Genomic DNA, 19,205 nt, shown 5'->3' with positions numbered 1-19,205 from the left:
CTATCTATCTATCTATCTCATATCTATCTATCTATCTATCTCCTATCTATCTATCTATCTATCTATCTATCTATCTATCTATCTATCTATCTCTCACATATCCGTTTATCTATATAATTTATCTATCTACATGTATTTCTATCTATTAATCTAGTTATCTAATCTATCCATCTCTCACATATCTATCTATCTACCTATTTGTCTGTCTCTCTATCTTTCTATCACATATCTATCTCTCCTCTCACCTGGGCAGGTGTGGGGTGGGCACAGGCTGGTACAGTGAGGCTGCAGTAGGGGTTGTTAGGCAGCAGGGGGCGCTCGGCCCCCCCGCACATCGCTTCTCCGTCCTCCGCTGTATATAGTGGTGCTGGGCAGCTGATCGGCTCTCTGGCTGCTCCGGGGGTCTCGTGTCTCTGCCGGCTGTATCCATCACCTGGAATAGACCCCCAGACAGCGGGCGAGCCTGCGGGAGACCACGGAGGGACACATGCAGAGGACGGACACTCCGGAGGGGCGGCTGCGGCTCCTATGACCCCCCACATCCTGATGAGGACCCCCCAGACTATGAGGCGCATGGCACGCCGGCTGGTGCTGTCTCTCATCGGGCTGGTGTGGATCGCCATCCTCATCTTCCTGCTGGGGGGCCGGAGGAAGTTGGAAGCGGAGGATGAAGCGGAGGGGGAGCAGACCAAGGTAAGACCAGCTCATGGATGCCCCTCTGCCCGGTGCCCACCCTGCGATGCCACCTCCTTGCCGGGAAAGTGCCCGAAAGTTACTGGTTAACTCCTTCCTGTCATGTGCTGAGCGTACAGGTGGCGGCGACACGTGGGAGACCCGAGGGGAACACAGGCGACCCCCGACTATGTAAGAAGAGGGGCCAAAGGGGGAGCCCCCGGTGCCTTCATTGCCCTGTACCCCAAATGTGAGGAGCGTCATTATCCTGTCCCCCAAGTATCAGCGTGTCATTACCCTGTCCCCCAAGTGTCAGTCTGTCATTATCCCGTCCCCCAAGTGTCAGTCTGTCATTATCCTGTCCCCCAAGTGTCAGCGTGTCATTATCCCGTCCCCCAAGTGTCAGTCTGTCATTATCCTGTCCCCCAAGTATCAGCGTGTCATTATCCCGTCCCCCAAGTGTCAGCGTGTCATTATCCCATCCCCCAAGTGTCAGCGTGTCATTATCCCATCCCCCAAGTATCAGCATGTCATTATCCCGTCCCCCAAGTGTCAGCGTGTCATTATCCTGTCCCCCAAGTGTCAGCGTGTCATTATCCTGTCCCCCAAGTGTCAGCGTGTCATTATCCCGTCCCCCAAGTGTCAGCGTGTCATTATCCTGTCCCCCAAGTGTCAGCGTGTGATTATCCCGTCCCCCAAGTGTCAGCGTGTCATTATCCTGTCCCCCAAGTGTCAGCATGTCATTATCCCGTCCCCCAAGTGTCAGCGTGTCATTATCCCGTCCCCGAAGTGTCAGCATGTCATTATCCTGTCCCCCCCAAGTATCAGCGTGTCATTATCCTGTCCCCCAAGTGTCAGCGTGTCATTATCCCGCCCCCCAAGTGTCAGCGTGTCATTATCCCAACCCCCAAGTGTCAGCGTGTCATTATCCTGTCCCCCAAGTGTCAGCGTGTCATTATCCCGCCCCCCAAGTGTCAGCGTGTCATTATCCCGCCCCCCAAGTGTCAGCGTGTCATTATCCTGTCCCCCAAGTGTCAGCGTGTCATTATCCCGTCCCCCAAGTATCAGCGTGTCATTATCCTGTCCCCCAAGTGTCAGCGTGTCATTATCCCGTCCCCCAAGTGTCAGCGTGTCATTATCCCATCCCCCAAGTATCAGCGTGTGATTATCCCGTCCCCCAAGTGTCAGCGTGTCATTATCCCATCCCCCAAGTGTCAGCGTGTCATTATCCTGTCCCCCAAGTGTCAGCGTGTCATTATCCCGTCCCCAAGTGTCAGCATGTTATTATCCTGTCCCCCAAGTGTCAGCATGTCATTATCCCGTCCCCCAAGTGTCACCATGTCATTATCCCGTCCCCCAAGTGTCAGCGTGTCATTATCCTGTCCCCCAAGTGTCAGCGTGTCATTATCCTGTCCCCCAAGTGTCAGTGTGTCATTATCCCGTCCCCCAAGTATCAGGGTGTCATTATCCCGTCCCCCAAGTGTCAGCGTGTCATTATCCTGTCCCCCAAGTATCAGCGTGTCATTATCCTGTCCCCCAAGTGTCAGCGTGTCATTATCCTGTCCCCCAAGTGTCAGCGTGTCATTATCTCGTCCCCCAAGTGTCAGCGTGTCATTATCCCGTCCCCCAAGTGTCAGCGTGTCATTATCCTGTCCCCCAAGTGTCAGCGTGTCATTATCCCGTCCCCCAAGTATCAGCGTGTCATTATCCTGTCCCCCAAGTGTCAGCGTGTCATTATCCTGTCCCCCAAGTATCAGCGTGTCATTATCCCGTCCCCCGAGTATCAGCGTGTCATTATCCCATCCCCCAAGTGTCAGCCTGTCATTATCCCGTCCCCCAAGTATCAGCGTGTCATTATCCCGTCCCCCAAGTGTCAGCGTGTCATTATCCCGTCCCCCAAGTGTCAGCGTGTCATTATCCTGTCCCCCAAGTGTCAGCGTGTCATTATCCTGTCCCCCAAGTATCAGCGTATCATTATCCCGTCCCCCAAGTATCAGCGTGTCATTATCCCGTCCCCCAAGTGTCAGCGTGTCATTATCCCGTCCCCCAAGTATCAGCGTGTCATTATCCTGTCCCCCAAGTGTCAGCGTGTCATTATCCTGTCCCCCAAGTATCAGCGTGTCATTATCCCATCCCCCAAGTATCAGCGTGTCATTATCCTGTCCCCCGAGTATCAGCGTGTCATTATCCCATCCCCCAAGTGTCAGCCTGTCATTATCCTGTCCCCCAAGTGTCAGCGTGTCATTATCCCGTCCCCCAAGTGTCAGCGTGTCATTATCCTGTCCCCCAAGTGTCAGCGTGTGATTATCCCGTCCCCCAAGTATCAGCGTGTCATTATCCCATCCCCCAAGTATCAGCATGTCATTATCCCGTCCCCCAAGTGTCAGCGTGTCATTATCCTGTCCCCCAAGTGTCAGCGTGTCATTATCCTGTCCCCCAAGTGTCAGCGTGTCATTATCCCGTCCCCCAAGTGTCAGCGTGTCATTATCCTGTCCCCCAAGTGTCAGCGTGTGATTATCCCGTCCCCCAAGTGTCAGCGTGTCATTATCCTGTCCCCCAAGTGTCAGCATGTCATTATCCCGTCCCCCAAGTGTCAGCGTGTCATTATCCCGTCCCCGAAGTGTCAGCATGTCATTATCCTGTCCCCCCCAAGTATCAGCGTGTCATTATCCTGTCCCCCAAGTGTCAGCGTGTCATTATCCCGCCCCCCAAGTGTCAGCGTGTCATTATCCCAACCCCCAAGTGTCAGCGTGTCATTATCCTGTCCCCCAAGTGTCAGCGTGTCATTATCCCGCCCCCCAAGTGTCAGCGTGTCATTATCCCGCCCCCCAAGTGTCAGCGTGTCATTATCCTGTCCCCCAAGTGTCAGCGTGTCATTATCCCGTCCCCCAAGTATCAGCGTGTCATTATCCTGTCCCCCAAGTGTCAGCGTGTCATTATCCCGTCCCCCAAGTGTCAGCGTGTCATTATCCCATCCCCCAAGTATCAGCGTGTGATTATCCCGTCCCCCAAGTGTCAGCGTGTCATTATCCCATCCCCCAAGTGTCAGCGTGTCATTATCCTGTCCCCCAAGTGTCAGCGTGTCATTATCCCGTCCCCAAGTGTCAGCATGTTATTATCCTGTCCCCCAAGTGTCAGCATGTCATTATCCCGTCCCCCAAGTGTCACCATGTCATTATCCCGTCCCCCAAGTGTCAGCGTGTCATTATCCTGTCCCCCAAGTGTCAGCGTGTCATTATCCTGTCCCCCAAGTGTCAGTGTGTCATTATCCCGTCCCCCAAGTATCAGGGTGTCATTATCCCGTCCCCCAAGTGTCAGCGTGTCATTATCCTGTCCCCCAAGTATCAGCGTGTCATTATCCTGTCCCCCAAGTGTCAGCGTGTCATTATCCTGTCCCCCAAGTGTCAGCGTGTCATTATCTCGTCCCCCAAGTGTCAGCGTGTCATTATCCCGTCCCCCAAGTGTCAGCGTGTCATTATCCTGTCCCCCAAGTGTCAGCGTGTCATTATCCCGTCCCCCAAGTATCAGCGTGTCATTATCCTGTCCCCCAAGTGTCAGCGTGTCATTATCCTGTCCCCCAAGTATCAGCGTGTCATTATCCCGTCCCCCGAGTATCAGCGTGTCATTATCCCATCCCCCAAGTGTCAGCCTGTCATTATCCCGTCCCCCAAGTATCAGCGTGTCATTATCCCGTCCCCCAAGTGTCAGCGTGTCATTATCCCGTCCCCCAAGTGTCAGCGTGTCATTATCCTGTCCCCCAAGTGTCAGCGTGTCATTATCCTGTCCCCCAAGTATCAGCGTATCATTATCCCGTCCCCCAAGTATCAGCGTGTCATTATCCCGTCCCCCAAGTGTCAGCGTGTCATTATCCCGTCCCCCAAGTATCAGCGTGTCATTATCCTGTCCCCCAAGTGTCAGCGTGTCATTATCCTGTCCCCCAAGTATCAGCGTGTCATTATCCCATCCCCCAAGTATCAGCGTGTCATTATCCTGTCCCCCGAGTATCAGCGTGTCATTATCCCATCCCCCAAGTGTCAGCCTGTCATTATCCTGTCCCCCAAGTGTCAGCGTGTCATTATCCCGTCCCCCAAGTGTCAGCGTGTCATTATCCCGCCCCCCAAGTGTCAGCGTGTCATTATCCCGTCCCCCAAGTATCAGCGTGTCATTATCCCGTCCCCCAAGTGTCAGCGTGTCATTATCCTTTCCCCCAAGTGTCAGCCTGTCATTATCCCGTCCCCCAAGTATCAGCGTGTCATTATCCCGTCCCCCAAGTGTCAGCCTGTCATTATCCCGTCCCCCAAGTGTCAGCGTGTCATTATCCCGTCCCCCAAGTGTCAGCGTGTCATTATCCTGTCCCCCCAAATGTGAGCGTGTCATTATCGTGTCCCCCAAGTGCCAGCGGGTCATTATCCTTTCCCCCCAAGTGTCAGCGTGTCATTATCCCGTCCCCCAAGTGTCAGCCTGTCATTATCCCGTCCCCCAAGTGTCAGCCTGTCATTATCCCGTCCCCCAAGTGTCAGCGTGTCATTATCCCGTCCCCCAAGTGTCAGCGTGTCATTATCCTGTCCCCCCAAATGTGAGCGTGTCATTATCGTGTCCCCCAAGTGTCAGCGTGTCATTATCCTTTCCCCCCAAGTGTCAGCGTGTCATTATCCTGTCCCCCAAGTGTCAGCGTGTCATTATCGCATCCCCCAAGTGTCAGCGTGTCATTATCCTGTCCCCCAAGTGTCAGCCTGTCATTATCCCGTCCCCCCAAGTATCAGTCTGTCATTATCCCGTCCCCCAAGTATCAGCCTGTCATTATCCCGTCCCCCAAGTGTCAGCCTGTCATTATCCCGTCCCTGAAGTGTCAGCGTGTCATTATCCCGTTCCCCAAGAATCAGCGTGTCATTATCCCGTCCCCCAAATCTCAGAGTGTCATTATCCCGTCCCCTAAGTATCAGCGTGTCATTATCCCGTCCCCCAAGTGTCAGCGTGTCATTATCCCGTCCCCCAAGTGTCAGCCTGTCATTATCCCATCCCCCAAGTATCAGCGTGTCATTATCCCGTCCCCCAAGTATCAGCGTGTCATTATCCCGTCCCCCAAGTGTCAGCCTGTCATTATCCCGTCCCCCAAGTGTCAGCGTGTCATTATCCCATCCCCCAAGTGTCAGCGTGTCATTATCCCGTCCCCCAAGTATCAGCGTGTCATTATCCCGTCCCCCAAGTATCAGCGTGTCATTATCCCGTCCCCCAAGTATCAGCGTGTCATTATCCCGTCCCCCAAGTATCAGCGTGTCATTATCCTGTCCCCCAAGTGTCAGCGTGTCATTATCCCGTCCCCCAAGTGTCAGCGTGTCATTATCCCGTCCCCCAAGTGTCAGCATGTCATTATCCCGTCCCCCAAGTGTCAGCGTGTCATTATCCCGTCCCCCAAGTGTCAACGTGTCATTATCCCGTCCCCCAAGTGTCAGCGTGTCATTATCCCGTCCCCCAAGTGTCAGCATGTCATTATCCCATCCCCCAAGTGTCAGCGTGTCATTATCCCGTCCCCCAAGTATCAGCGTGTCATTATCCCGTCCCCCAAGTGTCAGCGTGTCATTATCCCGTCCCCCAAGTGTCAGCGTGTCATTATCCCGTCCCCCAAGTGTCAGCGTGTCATTATCCCGTCCCCCAAGTATCATCGTGTCATTATCCTGTCCCCCAAGTGTCAGCCTGTCATTATCCCGTCCCCCAAGTGTCAGCATGTCATTATCCCCTCCCCCAAGTATCAGCGTGTCATTATCCCGTCCCCCAAGTGTCAGCGTGTCATTATCCCATCCCCCAAGTGTCAGCATGTCATTATCCCGTCCCCCAAGTGTCAGCGTGTCATTATCCCATCCCCCAAGTGTCAGCATGTCATTATCCCGTCCCCCAAGTGTCAGCGTGTCATTATCCCGTCCCCCAAGTGTCAGCGTGTCATTATCCTTTCCCCCCAAGTGTCAGCGTGTCATTATCCCGTCCCCCAAGTGTCAGCATGTCATTATCCCATCCCCCAAGTGTCAGCGTGTCATTATCCCATCCCCCCAAGTATCAGCGTGTCATTATCCCGTCCCCCCAAGTGTCAGCGTGTCATTATCCCGTCCCCCAAGTGTCAGCATGTCATTATCCCGTCCCCCAAGTGTCAGCCTGTCATTATCCCGTCCCCCAAGTGTCAGCATGTCATTATCCCGTCCCCCAAGTGTCAGCGTGTCATTATCCCGTCCCCCAAGTGTCAGCGTGTCATTATCCCGTCCCCCAAGTGTCAGCATGTCATTATCCCGTCCCCCAAGTGTCAGCGTGTCATTATCCCGTCCCCCAAGTGTCAGCGTGTCATTATCCTTTCCCCCCAAGTGTCAGCATGTCATTATCCCGTCCCCCAAGTGTCAGCGGTCATTATCCCATCCCCCAAGTGTCAGCGTGTCATTATCCATTCCCCCCAAGTATCAGCGTGTCATTATCCCGTCCCCCAAGTATCAGCATGTCATTATCCCGTCCCCCAAGTGTCACCGTGTCATTATCCCGTCCCCCAAGTATCAGCCTGTCATTATCCCATCCCCCAAGTGTCAGCATGTCATTATCCCGTCCCCCAAGTGTCACCGTGTCATTATCCCGTCCCCCAAGTATCAGCCTGTCATTATCCCATCCCCCAAGTGTCAGCGTGTCATTATCCCGTCCCCCAAGTATCAGCGTGTCATTATCCCATCCCCCAAGTGTCAGCGTGTCATTATCCCATCCCCCAAGTGTCAGCATGTCATTATCCCGTCCCCCAAGTGTCACCGTGTCATTATCCCGTCCCCCAAGTATCAGCCTGTCATTATCCCATCCCCCAAGTATCAGCGTGTCATTATCCCGTCCCCCAAGTATCAGCCTGTCATTATCCCATCCCCCAAGTGTCAGCGTGTCATTATCCCGTCCCCCAAGTGTCAGCGTGTCATTATCCCGTCCCCCAAGTATCAGCGTGTCATTATCCTGTCCCCCAAGTATCAGCATGTCATTATCCTGTCCCCCAAGTGTCAGTGTGTCATTATCCAGTCCCCCAAGTCTCAGCGTGTCATTATCCCGTACCCCAAGTATCAGCGTGTCATTATCCTGTCCCCCAAGTATCAGCGTGTCATTATCCCGTCCCCCCCAAGTGTCAGCGTGTCATTATCCCGTCCCCCAAGTGTCAGAGTGTCATTATCCTGTCCCCCAAGTGTCAGCGTTTCATTATCCCGTCCCCCAAGTGTCAGCGTGTCATTATCCCGTCCCCCAAGTGTCAGCGTGTCATTATCCTGTCCCCCAAGTGTCAGCGCGTCATTATCCCGTCCCCCAAGTATCAGCATGTCATTATCCTGTCCCCCAAGTGTCAGCGTGTCATTATCCCGTCCCCCAAGTGTCAGCGTGTCATTATGCTTTCCCCCCAAGTATCAGTGTGTCATTATCCCGTCCCCCAAGTATCAGCGTGTCATTATCCCATCCCCCAAGTATCAGCGTGTCATTATCCCGTCCCCCAAGTGTCAGCGTGTCATTATCCCGTCCCCCAAGTGTCAGCGTGTCGTTATCCCGTCCCCCAAGTGTCAGCGTGTCATTATCCTGTCCCCAAAGTGTCAGCGTGTCATTATCCTGTCCCCCCAAGTATCAGCGTGTCATTATCCCATCCCCCAAGTATCAGTGTGTCATTATCCTGTCCCCCAAGTATCAGCGTGTCATTATCCCGTCCCCCAAGTGTCAGCGTGTCATTATCCCGTCCCCCAAGTATCAGCGTGTCATTATCCCGTCCCCCAAATATCAGCGTGTCATTATCCCGTCCCCCAAGTGTCAGCGTGTCATTATCCTGTCCCCCAAGTGTCAGCCTGTCATTATCCCGTCCCCCAAGTGTCAGCGTGTCATTATCCCGTCCCCCAAATATCAGCGTGTCATTATCCCGTCCCCCAAGTGTCAGCGTGTCATTATCCTGTCCCCCAAGTGTCAGCCTGTCATTATCCCGTCCCCCAAGTATCAGCATGTCATTATCCCGTCCCCCAAGTATCAGCGTGTCATTATCCTGTCCCCCAAGTATCAGCGTGTCATTATCCCGTCCCCCAAGTGTCAGCGTGTCATTATCCCGTCCCCCAAGTATCAGCGTGTCATTATCCTGTCCCCCAAGTGTCAGCGTGTCAGTATCCTGTCCCCCCAAGTATCAGCGTGTCATTATCCCATCCCCCAAGTATCAGCGTGTCATTATCCCGTCCCCCAAGTGTCAGCATGTCATTATCCCATCCCCCAAGTGTCAGCGTGTCATTATCCCGTCCCCCAAGTATCAGCGTGTCATTATCCCATCCCCCAAGTGTCAGTGTGTCATTATCCCGTCCCCCAAGTGTCAGCGTGTCATTATCCCGTCCCCCAAGTGTCAGTGTGTCATTATCTTATCCCCAAGTGTCAGCGTGTCATTATCCCGTCCCCCAAGTGTCAACTTGTCATTATCCCGTCCCCCAAGTGTCAGCGTGTCATTATCTTATCCCCAAGTATCACCGTGTCATTATCCCGTCCCCCAAGTGTCAGCGTGTCATTATCCCGTCCCCCCAGTATCAGTGTGTCATTATCCCGTCCCCCAAGTATCAGTGTGTCATTATCTTATCCCCAAGTATCAGCGTGTCATTATCCCGTCCCCCAAGTGTCAGCGTGTCATTATCCTGTCCCCCAAGTATCAGCATGTCATTATCCCGTCCCCCAAGTATCAGCGTGTCATTATCCCGTCCCCCCAAGTGTCAGCCTGTCATTATCCCGTCCGCCAAGTATCAGCGTGTCATTATCCTGTCCCCCAAGTGTCAGCATGTCATTATCCCGTCCCCCAAGTGTCAGCGTGTCATTATCCCATCCCCCAAGTGTCAGCTTGTCATTATCCCATCCCCCAAGTGTCAGCGTGTCATTATCCCATCCCCCAAGTGTCAGCTTGTCATTATCCCATCCCCCAAGTATCAGCGTGTCATTATCCCGTCCCCCAAGTGTCAGCGTGTCATTATCCCATCCCCCAAGTGTCAGCTTGTCATTATCCCATCCCCCAAGTGTCAGCGTGTCATTATCCCATCCCCCAAGTGTCAGCTTGTCATTATCCCGTCCCCCAAGTGTCAGCGTGTCATTATCCCGTCCCCCAAGTGTCAGCGTGTCATTATCCCGTCCCCCAAGTGTCAGCGTGTCATTATCCCGTCCCCCAAGTATCAGCATGTCATTATCCCGTCCCCCAAGTATCAGCGTGTCATTATCCTGTCCCCCAAGTGTCAGCGTGTCATTATCCTGTCCCCCAAGTGTCAGCCTGTCATTATCCCGTCCCCCAAGTGTCAGCGTGTCATTATCCCGTCCCCCAAGTATCAGCGTGTCATTATCCCATCCCCCAAGTGTCAGCATGTCATTATCCCGTCCCCCAAGTATCAGCGTGTCATTATCCTGTCCCCCAAGTGTCAGCGTGTCATTATCCCGTCCCCCAAGTATCAGCGTGTCATTATCCCATCCCCCAAGTGTCAGCGTGTCATTATCCCGTCCCCCAAGTGTCAGCGTGTCATTATCCCATCCCCCAAGTGTCAGCGTTTCATTGTCCTGTCCCCCAAGTGTCAGCGTGTCATTATCCCATCCCCCAAGTATCAGCGTGTCATTATCCCGTCCCCCAAGTGTCAGCGTGTCATTATCCCGTCCCCCAAGTATCAGCGTGTCATTATCCCGTCCCCCAAGTGTCAGCGTGTCATTATCCCGTCCCCCAAGTATCAGCGTGTCATTATCCCGTCCCCCAAGTATCAGCGTGTCATTATCCTGTCCCCCAAGTGTCAGCGTGTCATTATCCCGTCCCCCAAGTATCAGCGTGTCATTATCCCGTCCCCCAAGTGTCAGCGTGTCATTATCCCTTCCCCCAAGTGTCAGCATGTCATTATCCTTTCCCCCAAGTGTCAGCGTGTCATTATCCCCTCAGCCAAGTATCAGCGTGTCATTATCCCATCCCCCAAGTATCAGCGTGTCATTATCCCGTTCCCCAAGTGTCAGCCTGTCATTATCCCATCCCCCAAGTATCAGCATGTCATTATCCCGTCCCCCAAGTGTCAGCCTGTCATTATCCCGTCCCCCAAGTGTCAGCCTGTCATTATCCCGTCCCCCAAGTGTCAGCCTGTCATTATCCCGTCCCCCAAGTATCAGCATGTCATTATCCCGTCCCCCAAGTATCAGTGTGTCATTATCCCGTCCCCCAAGTATCAGTCTGTCATTATCCCGTTCCCCAAGTGTCAGCGTGTCATTATCCCGTCCCCTAAGTATCAGCGTGTCATTATCCCGTCCCCCAAGTATCAGTCTGTCATTATCCCGTCCCCCAAGTGTCAGCCTGTCATTATCCCGTCCCCCAAGTATCAGCATGTCATTATCCCGTCCCCCAAGTATCAGCGTGTCATTATCCCGTCCCCCAAGTATCAGTCTGTCATTATCCCGTTCCCCAAGTGTCAGCGTGTCATTATCCTGTCCCCCAAGTATCAGCCTGTCATTATCCTGTCCCCCAAGTATCAGCATGTCATTATCCCGTCCCTCAAGTGTCAGCGTGTCATTATCCCATCCCCCTAAGTATCAGCATGTCATTATCCCGTCCCCCAAGTGTCAGCGTGTCATTATCTTATCCCCAAGTATCAGCGTGTCATTATCCCGTCCCCCAAGTGTCAGCGTGTCATTATCCCGTCCCCCAAGTGTCAGTGTGTCATTATCTTATCCCCAAGTGTCAGCGTGTCATTATCCCGTCCCCCAAGTGTCAGCGTGTCATTATCCCGTCCCCCAAGTGTCAGTGTGTCATTATCTTATCCCCAAGTATCATCGTGTCATTATCCCGTCCCCCAAGTGTCAGCGTGTCATTATCCCGTCCCCCAAGTGTCAGTGTGTCATTATCCCGTCCCCCAAGTGTCAGTGTGTCATTATCCCGTCCCCCAAGTGTCAGCGTGTCATTATCCCGTCCTCCAAGTGTCAGTGTGTCATTATCTTATCCCCAAGTATTAGCGTGTCATTATCCCGTCCCCCAAGTGTCAGCGTGTCATTATCCGGTCCCCCAAGTATCAGCGTGTCATTATCCCGTCCCCCAAGTGTCAGCGTGTCATTATCCCGTCCCCCCAGTATCAGTGTGTCATTATCCCGTCCCCCAAGTATCAGTGTGTCATTATCCCGTCCCCCAAGTATCAGCGTGTCATTATCCCGTCCCCCAAGTGTTAGCGTGTCATTATCCCGTCCCCCAAGTGTCAGTGTGTCATTATCTTATCCCCAAGTATCAGCGTGTCATTATCCCGTCCCCCAAGTGTCAGCGTGTCATTATCCTGTCCCCCAAGTATCAGCATGTCATTATCCCGTCCCCCAAGTATCAGCGTGTTATTATCCCGTCCGCCAAGTATCAGCGTGTCATTATCCTGTCCCCCAAGTGTCAGCATGTCATTATCCCGTCCCCCAAGTGTCAGCGTGTCATTATCCCATCCCCCAAGTGTCAGCTTGTCATTATCCCATCCCCCAAGTGTCAGCGTGTCATTATCCCATCCCCCAAGTGTCAGCTTGTCATTATCCCATCCCCCAAGTATCAGCGTGTCATTATCCCGTCCCCCAAGTGTCAGTGTGTCATTATCTTATCCCCAAGTGTCAGCATGTCATTATCCCATCTCCCAAGTGTCAGCGTGTCATTATCCCGTCCCCCAAGTGTCAGCGTGTCATTATCCCGTCCCCCAAGTGTCAGCGTGTCATTATCCCGTCCCCCAAGTGTCAGCGTGTCATTATCCTGTCCCCCAAGTATCAGCATGTCATTATCCCGTCCCCCAAGTATCAGCGTGTCATTATCCTGTCCCCCAAGTGTCAGCGTGTCATTATCCTGTCCCCCAAGTGTCAGCCTGTCATTATCCCGTCCCCCAAGTGTCAGCGTGTCATTATCCCGTCCCCCAAGTATCAGCGTGTCATTATCCCATCCCCCAAGTGTCAGCATGTCATTATCCCGTCCCCCAAGTATCAGCGTGTCATTATCCTGTCCCCCAAGTGTCAGCGTGTCATTATCCCGTCCCCCAAGTATCAGCGTGTCATTATCCCATCCCCCAAGTGTCAGCGTGTCATTATCCCGTCCCCCAAGTGTCAGCGTGTCATTATCCCGTCCCCCAAGTGTCAGCGTTTCATTATCCTGTCCCCCAAGTGTCAGCGTGTCATTATCCCGTCCCCCAAGTATCAGCGTGTCATTATCCCGTCCCCCAAGTATCAGCGTGTCATTATCCTGTCCCCCAAGTGTCAGCGTGTCATTATCCCGTCCCCCAAGTATCAGCGTGTCATTATCCCGTCCCCCAAGTGTCAGCGTGTCATTATCCCTTCCCCCAAGTGTCAGCATGTCATTATCCTTTCCCCCAAGTGTCAGCGTGTCATTATCCCCTCCCCCAAGTATCAGCGTGTCATTATCCCATCCCCCAAGTATCAGCGTGTCATTATCCCGTTCCCCAAGTGTCAGCCTGTCATTATCCCATCCCCCAAGTATCAGCATGTCATTATCCCGTCCCCCAAGTGTCAGCCTGTCATTATCCCGTCCCCCAAGTGTCAGCCTGTCATTATCCCGTCCCCCAAGTGTCAGCCTGTCATTATCCCGTCCCCCAAGTATCAGCATGTCATTATCCCGTCCCCCAAGTATCAGCGTGTCATTATCCCATCCCCCAAGTATCAGTCTGTCATTATCCCGTTCCCCAAGTGTCAGCGTGTCATTATCCCGTCCCCTAAGTATCAGCGTGTCATTATCCCGTCCCCCAAGTATCAGTCTGTCATTATCCCGTCCCCCAAGTGTCAGCCTGTCATTATCCCGTCCCCCAAGTATCAGCATGTCATTATCCCGTCCCCCAAGTATCAGCGTGTCATTATCCCGTCCCCCAAGTATCAGTCTGTCATTATCCCGTTCCCCAAGTGTCAGCGTGTCATTATCCCGTCCCCTAAGTATCAGCGTGTCATTATCCTGTCCCCCAAGTGTCAGCGTGTCATTATCCTGTCCCCCAAGTATCAGCGTGTCATTATCCCGTTCCCCAAGTGTCAGCGTGTCATTATCCCGTCCCCTAAGTATCAGCGTGTCATTATCCCGTCCCCCAAGTATCAGTCTGTCATTATCCCGTCCCCCAAGTGTCAGCCTGTCATTATCCCGTCCCCCAAGTATCAGCATGTCATTATCCCGTCCCTCAAGTGTCAGCGTGTCATTATCCCATCCCCCAAGTGTCAGCGTGTCATTATCCCGTCCCCCAAGTGTCAGCGTGTCATTATCCCGTCCCCCAAGTGTCAGCGTTTCATTATCCTGTCCCCCAAGTGTCAGCGTGTCATTATCCCGTCCCCCAAGTATCAGCGTGTCATTATCCCGTCCCCCAAGTATCAGCGTGTCATTATCCCGTCCCCCAAGTGTCAGCGTGTCATTATCCCTTCCCCCAAGTGTCAGCATGTCATTATCCTTTCCCCCAAGTGTCAGCGTGTCATTATCCCCTCCCCCAAGTATCAGCGTGTCATTATCCCATCCCCCAAGTATCAGCGTGTCATTATCCCGTTCCCCAAGTGTCAGCCTGTCATTATCCCATCCCCCAAGTATCAGCATGTCATTATCCCGTCCCCCAAGTGTCAGCCTGTCATTATCCCGTCCCCCAAGTGTCAGCCTGTCATTATCCCGTCCCCCAAGTGTCAGCCTGTCATTATCCCGTCCCCCAAGTATCAGCATGTCATTATCCCGTCCCCCAAGTATCAGCGTGTCATTATCCCGTCCCCCAAGTATCAGTCTGTCATTATCCCGTTCCCCAAGTGTCAGCGTGTCATTATCCCGTCCCCTAAGTATCAGCGTGTCATTATCCTGTCCCCCAAGTGTCAGCGTGTCATTATCCCGTTCCCCAAGTGTCAGCGTGTCATTATCCTGTCCCCCAAGTATCAGTCTGTCATTATCCCGTTCCCCAAGTGTCAGCGTGTCATTATCCCGTCCCCCAAGTATCAGCGTGTCATTATCCCGTCCCCCAAGTATCAGTCTGTCATTATCCCGTTCCCCAAGTGTCAGCGTGTCATTATCCCGTCCCCTAAGTATCAGCGTGTCATTATCCTGTCCCCCAAGTGTCAGCGTGTCATTATCCCGTTCCCCAAGTGTCAGCGTGTCATTATCCTGTCCCCCCAAGTGTCAGCCTGTCATTATCCCGTCCCCCAAGTGTCAGCCTGTCATTATCCCGTCCCCCAAGTGTCAGCGTGTCATTATCCCGTCCCCCAAGTATCAGCGTGTCATTATCCCGTCCCCCAAGTGTCAGCGTGTCATTATCCCGTTCCCCAAGTGTCAGCGTGTCATTATCCTGTCCCCCCAAGTGTCAGCCTGTCATTATCCCGTCCCCCAAGTGTCAGTGTGTCATTATCCCGTCCCCCAAGTATCAGCGTGTCATTATCCCGTCCCCCAAGTGTCAGCGTGTCATTATCCCGTTCCCCAAGTGTCAGCGTGTCATTATCCTGTCCCCCCAAGTGTCAGCGTGTCATTATCCTGTCCCCCCAAGTGTCAGCCTGTCATTATCCCGTGCCCCCAAGTGTCAGCGTGTCATTATCCCGTCCCCCAAGTATCAGTGTCATTATCCCGTCCCCCAAGTATCAGCGTGTCATTATCCCGTCCCCCAAGTGTCAGCGTGTCATTATCCCGTCCCCCAAGTGTCAGCGTGTCATTATCCTGTCCCCCAAGTATCAGCGTGTCATTATCCCGTTCCCCAAGTGTCAGCGTGTCATTATCCTGTCCCCCAAGTGTCAGCGTGTCATTATCCTGTCCCCCCAAGTATCAGCCTGTCATTATCCCGTCCCCCAAGTATCAGCATGTCATTATCCCGTCCCCCAAGTATCAGCGTGTCATTATCCTGTCCCCCAAGTGTCAGCGTGTCATTATCCTGTCCCCCAAGTGTCAGCCTGTCATTATCCCGTCCCCCAAGTGTCAGCGTGTCATTATCCCGTCCCCCAAGTATCAGCGTGTCATTATCCCATCCCCCAAGTGTCAGCATGTCATTATCCCGTCCCCCAAGTATCAGCGTGTCATTATCCTGTCCCCCAAGTGTCAGCGTGTCATTATCCCGTCCCCCAAGTATCAGCGTGTCATTATCCCATCCCCCAAGTGTCAGCGTGTCATTATCCCGTCCCCCAAGTGTCAGCGTGTCATTATCCCGTCCCCCAAGTGTCAGCGTTTCATTATCCTGTCCCCCAAGTGTCAGCGTGTCATTATCCCGTCCCCCAAGTATCAGCGTGTCATTATCCCGTCCCCCAAGTATCAGCGTGTCATTATCCTGTCCCCCAAGTGTCAGCGTGTCATTATCCCGTCCCCCAAGTATCAGCGTGTCATTATCCCGTCCCCCAAGTGTCAGCGTGTCATTATCCCTTCCCCCAAGTGTCAGCATGTCATTATCCTTTCCCCCAAGTGTCAGCGTGTCATTATCCCCTCCCCCAAGTATCAGCGTGTCATTATCCCATCCCCCAAGTATCAGCGTGTCATTATCCCGTTCCCCAAGTGTCAGCCTGTCATTATCCCATCCCCCAAGTATCAGCATGTCATTATCCCGTCCCCCAAGTGTCAGCCTGTCATTATCCCGTCCCCCAAGTGTCAGCCTGTCATTATCCCGTCCCCCAAGTGTCAGCCTGTCATTATCCCGTCCCCCAAGTATCAGCATGTCATTATCCCGTCCCCCAAGTATCAGCGTGTCATTATCCCATCCCCCAAGTATCAGTCTGTCATTATCCCGTTCCCCAAGTGTCAGCGTGTCATTATCCCGTCCCCTAAGTATCAGCGTGTCATTATCCCGTCCCCCAAGTATCAGTCTGTCATTATCCCGTCCCCCAAGTGTCAGCCTGTCATTATCCCGTCCCCCAAGTATCAGCATGTCATTATCCCGTCCCCCAAGTATCAGCGTGTCATTATCCCGTCCCCCAAGTATCAGTCTGTCATTATCCCGTTCCCCAAGTGTCAGCGTGTCATTATCCCGTCCCCTAAGTATCAGCGTGTCATTATCCTGTCCCCCAAGTGTCAGCGTGTCATTATCCTGTCCCCCAAGTATCAGCGTGTCATTATCCCGTTCCCCAAGTGTCAGCGTGTCATTATCCCGTCCCCTAAGTATCAGCGTGTCATTATCCCGTCCCCCAAGTATCAGTCTGTCATTATCCCGTCCCCCAAGTGTCAGCCTGTCATTATCCCGTCCCCCAAGTATCAGCATGTCATTATCCCGTCCCTCAAGTGTCAGCGTGTCATTATCCCATCCCCCAAGTGTCAGCGTGTCATTATCCCGTCCCCCAAGTGTCAGCGTGTCATTATCCCGTCCCCCAAGTGTCAGCGTTTCATTATCCTGTCCCCCAAGTGTCAGCGTGTCATTATCCCGTCCCCCAAGTATCAGCGTGTCATTATCCCGTCCCCCAAGTATCAGCGTGTCATTATCCCGTCCCCCAAGTGTCAGCGTGTCATTATCCCTTCCCCCAAGTGTCAGCATGTCATTATCCTTTCCCCCAAGTGTCAGCGTGTCATTATCCCCTCCCCCAAGTATCAGCGTGTCATTATCCCATCCCCCAAGTATCAGCGTGTCATTATCCCGTTCCCCAAGTGTCAGCCTGTCATTATCCCATCCCCCAAGTATCAGCATGTCATTATCCCGTCCCCCAAGTGTCAGCCTGTCATTATCCCGTCCCCCAAGTGTCAGCCTGTCATTATCCCGTCCCCCAAGTGTCAGCCTGTCATTATCCCGTCCCCCAAGTATCAGCATGTCATTATCCCGTCCCCCAAGTATCAGCGTGTCATTATCCCGTCCCCCAAGTATCAGTCTGTCATTATCCCGTTCCCCAAGTGTCAGCGTGTCATTATCCCGTCCCCTAAGTATCAGCGTGTCATTATCCTGTCCCCCAAGTGTCAGCGTGTCATTATCCCGTTCCCCAAGTGTCAGCGTGTCATTATCCTGTCCCCCAAGTATCAGTCTGTCATTATCCCGTTCCCCAAGTGTCAGCGTGTCATTATCCCGTCCCCCAAGTATCAGCGTGTCATTATCCCGTCCCCCAAGTATCAGTCTGTCATTATCCCGTTCCCCAAGTGTCAGCGTGTCATTATCCCGTCCCCTAAGTATCAGCGTGTCATTATCCTGTCCCCCAAGTGTCAGCGTGTCATTATCCCGTTCCCCAAGTGTCAGCGTGTCATTATCCTGTCCCCCCAAGTGTCAGCCTGTCATTATCCCGTCCCCCAAGTGTCAGCCTGTCATTATCCCGTCCCCCAAGTGTCAGCGTGTCATTATCCCGTCCCCCAAGTATCAGCGTGTCATTATCCCGTCCCCCAAGTGTCAGCGTGTCATTATCCCGTTCCCCAAGTGTCAGCGTGTCATTATCCTGTCCCCCCAAGTGTCAGCCTGTCATTATCCCGTCCCCCAAGTGTCAGTGTGTCATTATCCCGTCCCCCAAGTATCAGCGTGTCATTATCCCGTCCCCCAAGTGTCAGCGTGTCATTATCCCGTTCCCCAAGTGTCAGCGTGTCATTATCCTGTCCCCCCAAGTGTCAGCGTGTCATTATCCTGTCCCCCCAAGTGTCAGCCTGTCATTATCCCGTGCCCCCAAGTGTCAGCGTGTCATTATCCCGTCCCCCAAGTATCAGTGTCATTATCCCGTCCCCCAAGTATCAGCGTGTCATTATCCCGTCCCCCAAGTGTCAGCGTGTCATTATCCCGTCCCCCAAGTGTCAGCGTGTCATTATCCTGTCCCCCAAGTATCAGCGTGTCATTATCCCGTTCCCCAAGTGTCAGCGTGTCATTATCCTGTCCCCCAAGTGTCAGCGTGTCATTATCCTGTCCCCCCAAGTATCAGCCTGTCATTATCCCGTCCCCCAAGTGTCAGCCTGTCATTATCCCGTCCCCCAAGTATCAGCGTGTCATTATCCCATCCCCCAAGTATCAGCCTGTCATTATCCCGTCCCCCAAGTGTCAGCCTGTCATTATCCTGTCCCCCAAGTATCAGCGTGTCATTATCCCGTTCCCCAAGTGTCAGCGTGTCATTATCCTGTCCCCCCAAGTATCAGCCTGTCATTATCCCGTCCCCCAAGTATCAGCCTGTCATTATCCCGTCCCCCAAGTATCAGCGTGTCATTATCCCATCCCCCAAGTGTCAGCGTGTCATTATCCTGTCCCCCAAGTATCAGCGTCTCATTATCCCGTTCCCCAAGTGTCAGCCTGTCATTATCCTGTCCCCCAAGTGTCAGCTTGTCATTATCCCATCCCCCAAGTGTCAGTGTGTCATTATCCTGTCCCCCAAGTGTCAGCCTGTCATTATCCTGTCCCCCTAAGTGTCAGCCTGTCATTATCCCGTCCCCCCAGTGTCAGCGTGTCCTTCTTCCTTCCCTCTAAGTGATGATTAGCGGTCGTTGTTTGATGTAGTTGTCGGTCTTTATAAGTTTTGTATTGGAATGTTTCGCTCTACGAGCTTCCTGTAATATAACGGCTGTTCGCCTTCGTTCCTTGAGTCCGGCGCAGCACGGAGCGCTGTTTGTGTCTTATACGATGCTTGGCGATTCTTTTAAAGTTTTCTTGGTCTGAGCAGCCGGCGGCGTC

General features: G+C 53.1%; 1 protein-coding gene across 1 annotated transcript in view; it reads left to right on the top strand.

Moving 5' to 3' along the window:
• The first annotated feature begins 354 nt into the window (after positions 1-354).
• The window catches only part of GALNT14 (polypeptide N-acetylgalactosaminyltransferase 14), a 499,381-nt gene continuing 480,530 nt past the window's right edge, over positions 355-19,205 (top strand). The window contains exon 1 of the mRNA XM_066595121.1: positions 355-693. Coding sequence (XP_066451218.1) covers positions 529-693 — 165 coding nt within the window. The 5' untranslated portion in view covers positions 355-528. The remainder of the gene's footprint in view (positions 694-19,205) is intronic.

This window comes from Eleutherodactylus coqui, chromosome 3 (genome assembly GCF_035609145.1).
Source record: "Eleutherodactylus coqui strain aEleCoq1 chromosome 3, aEleCoq1.hap1, whole genome shotgun sequence".
NCBI lineage: Eukaryota > Metazoa > Chordata > Amphibia > Anura > Eleutherodactylidae > Eleutherodactylus > Eleutherodactylus coqui.
The sequence above is the reverse complement of the archived record's forward strand: the minus strand, read 5'-3'. Positions and strand labels throughout refer to the sequence as shown.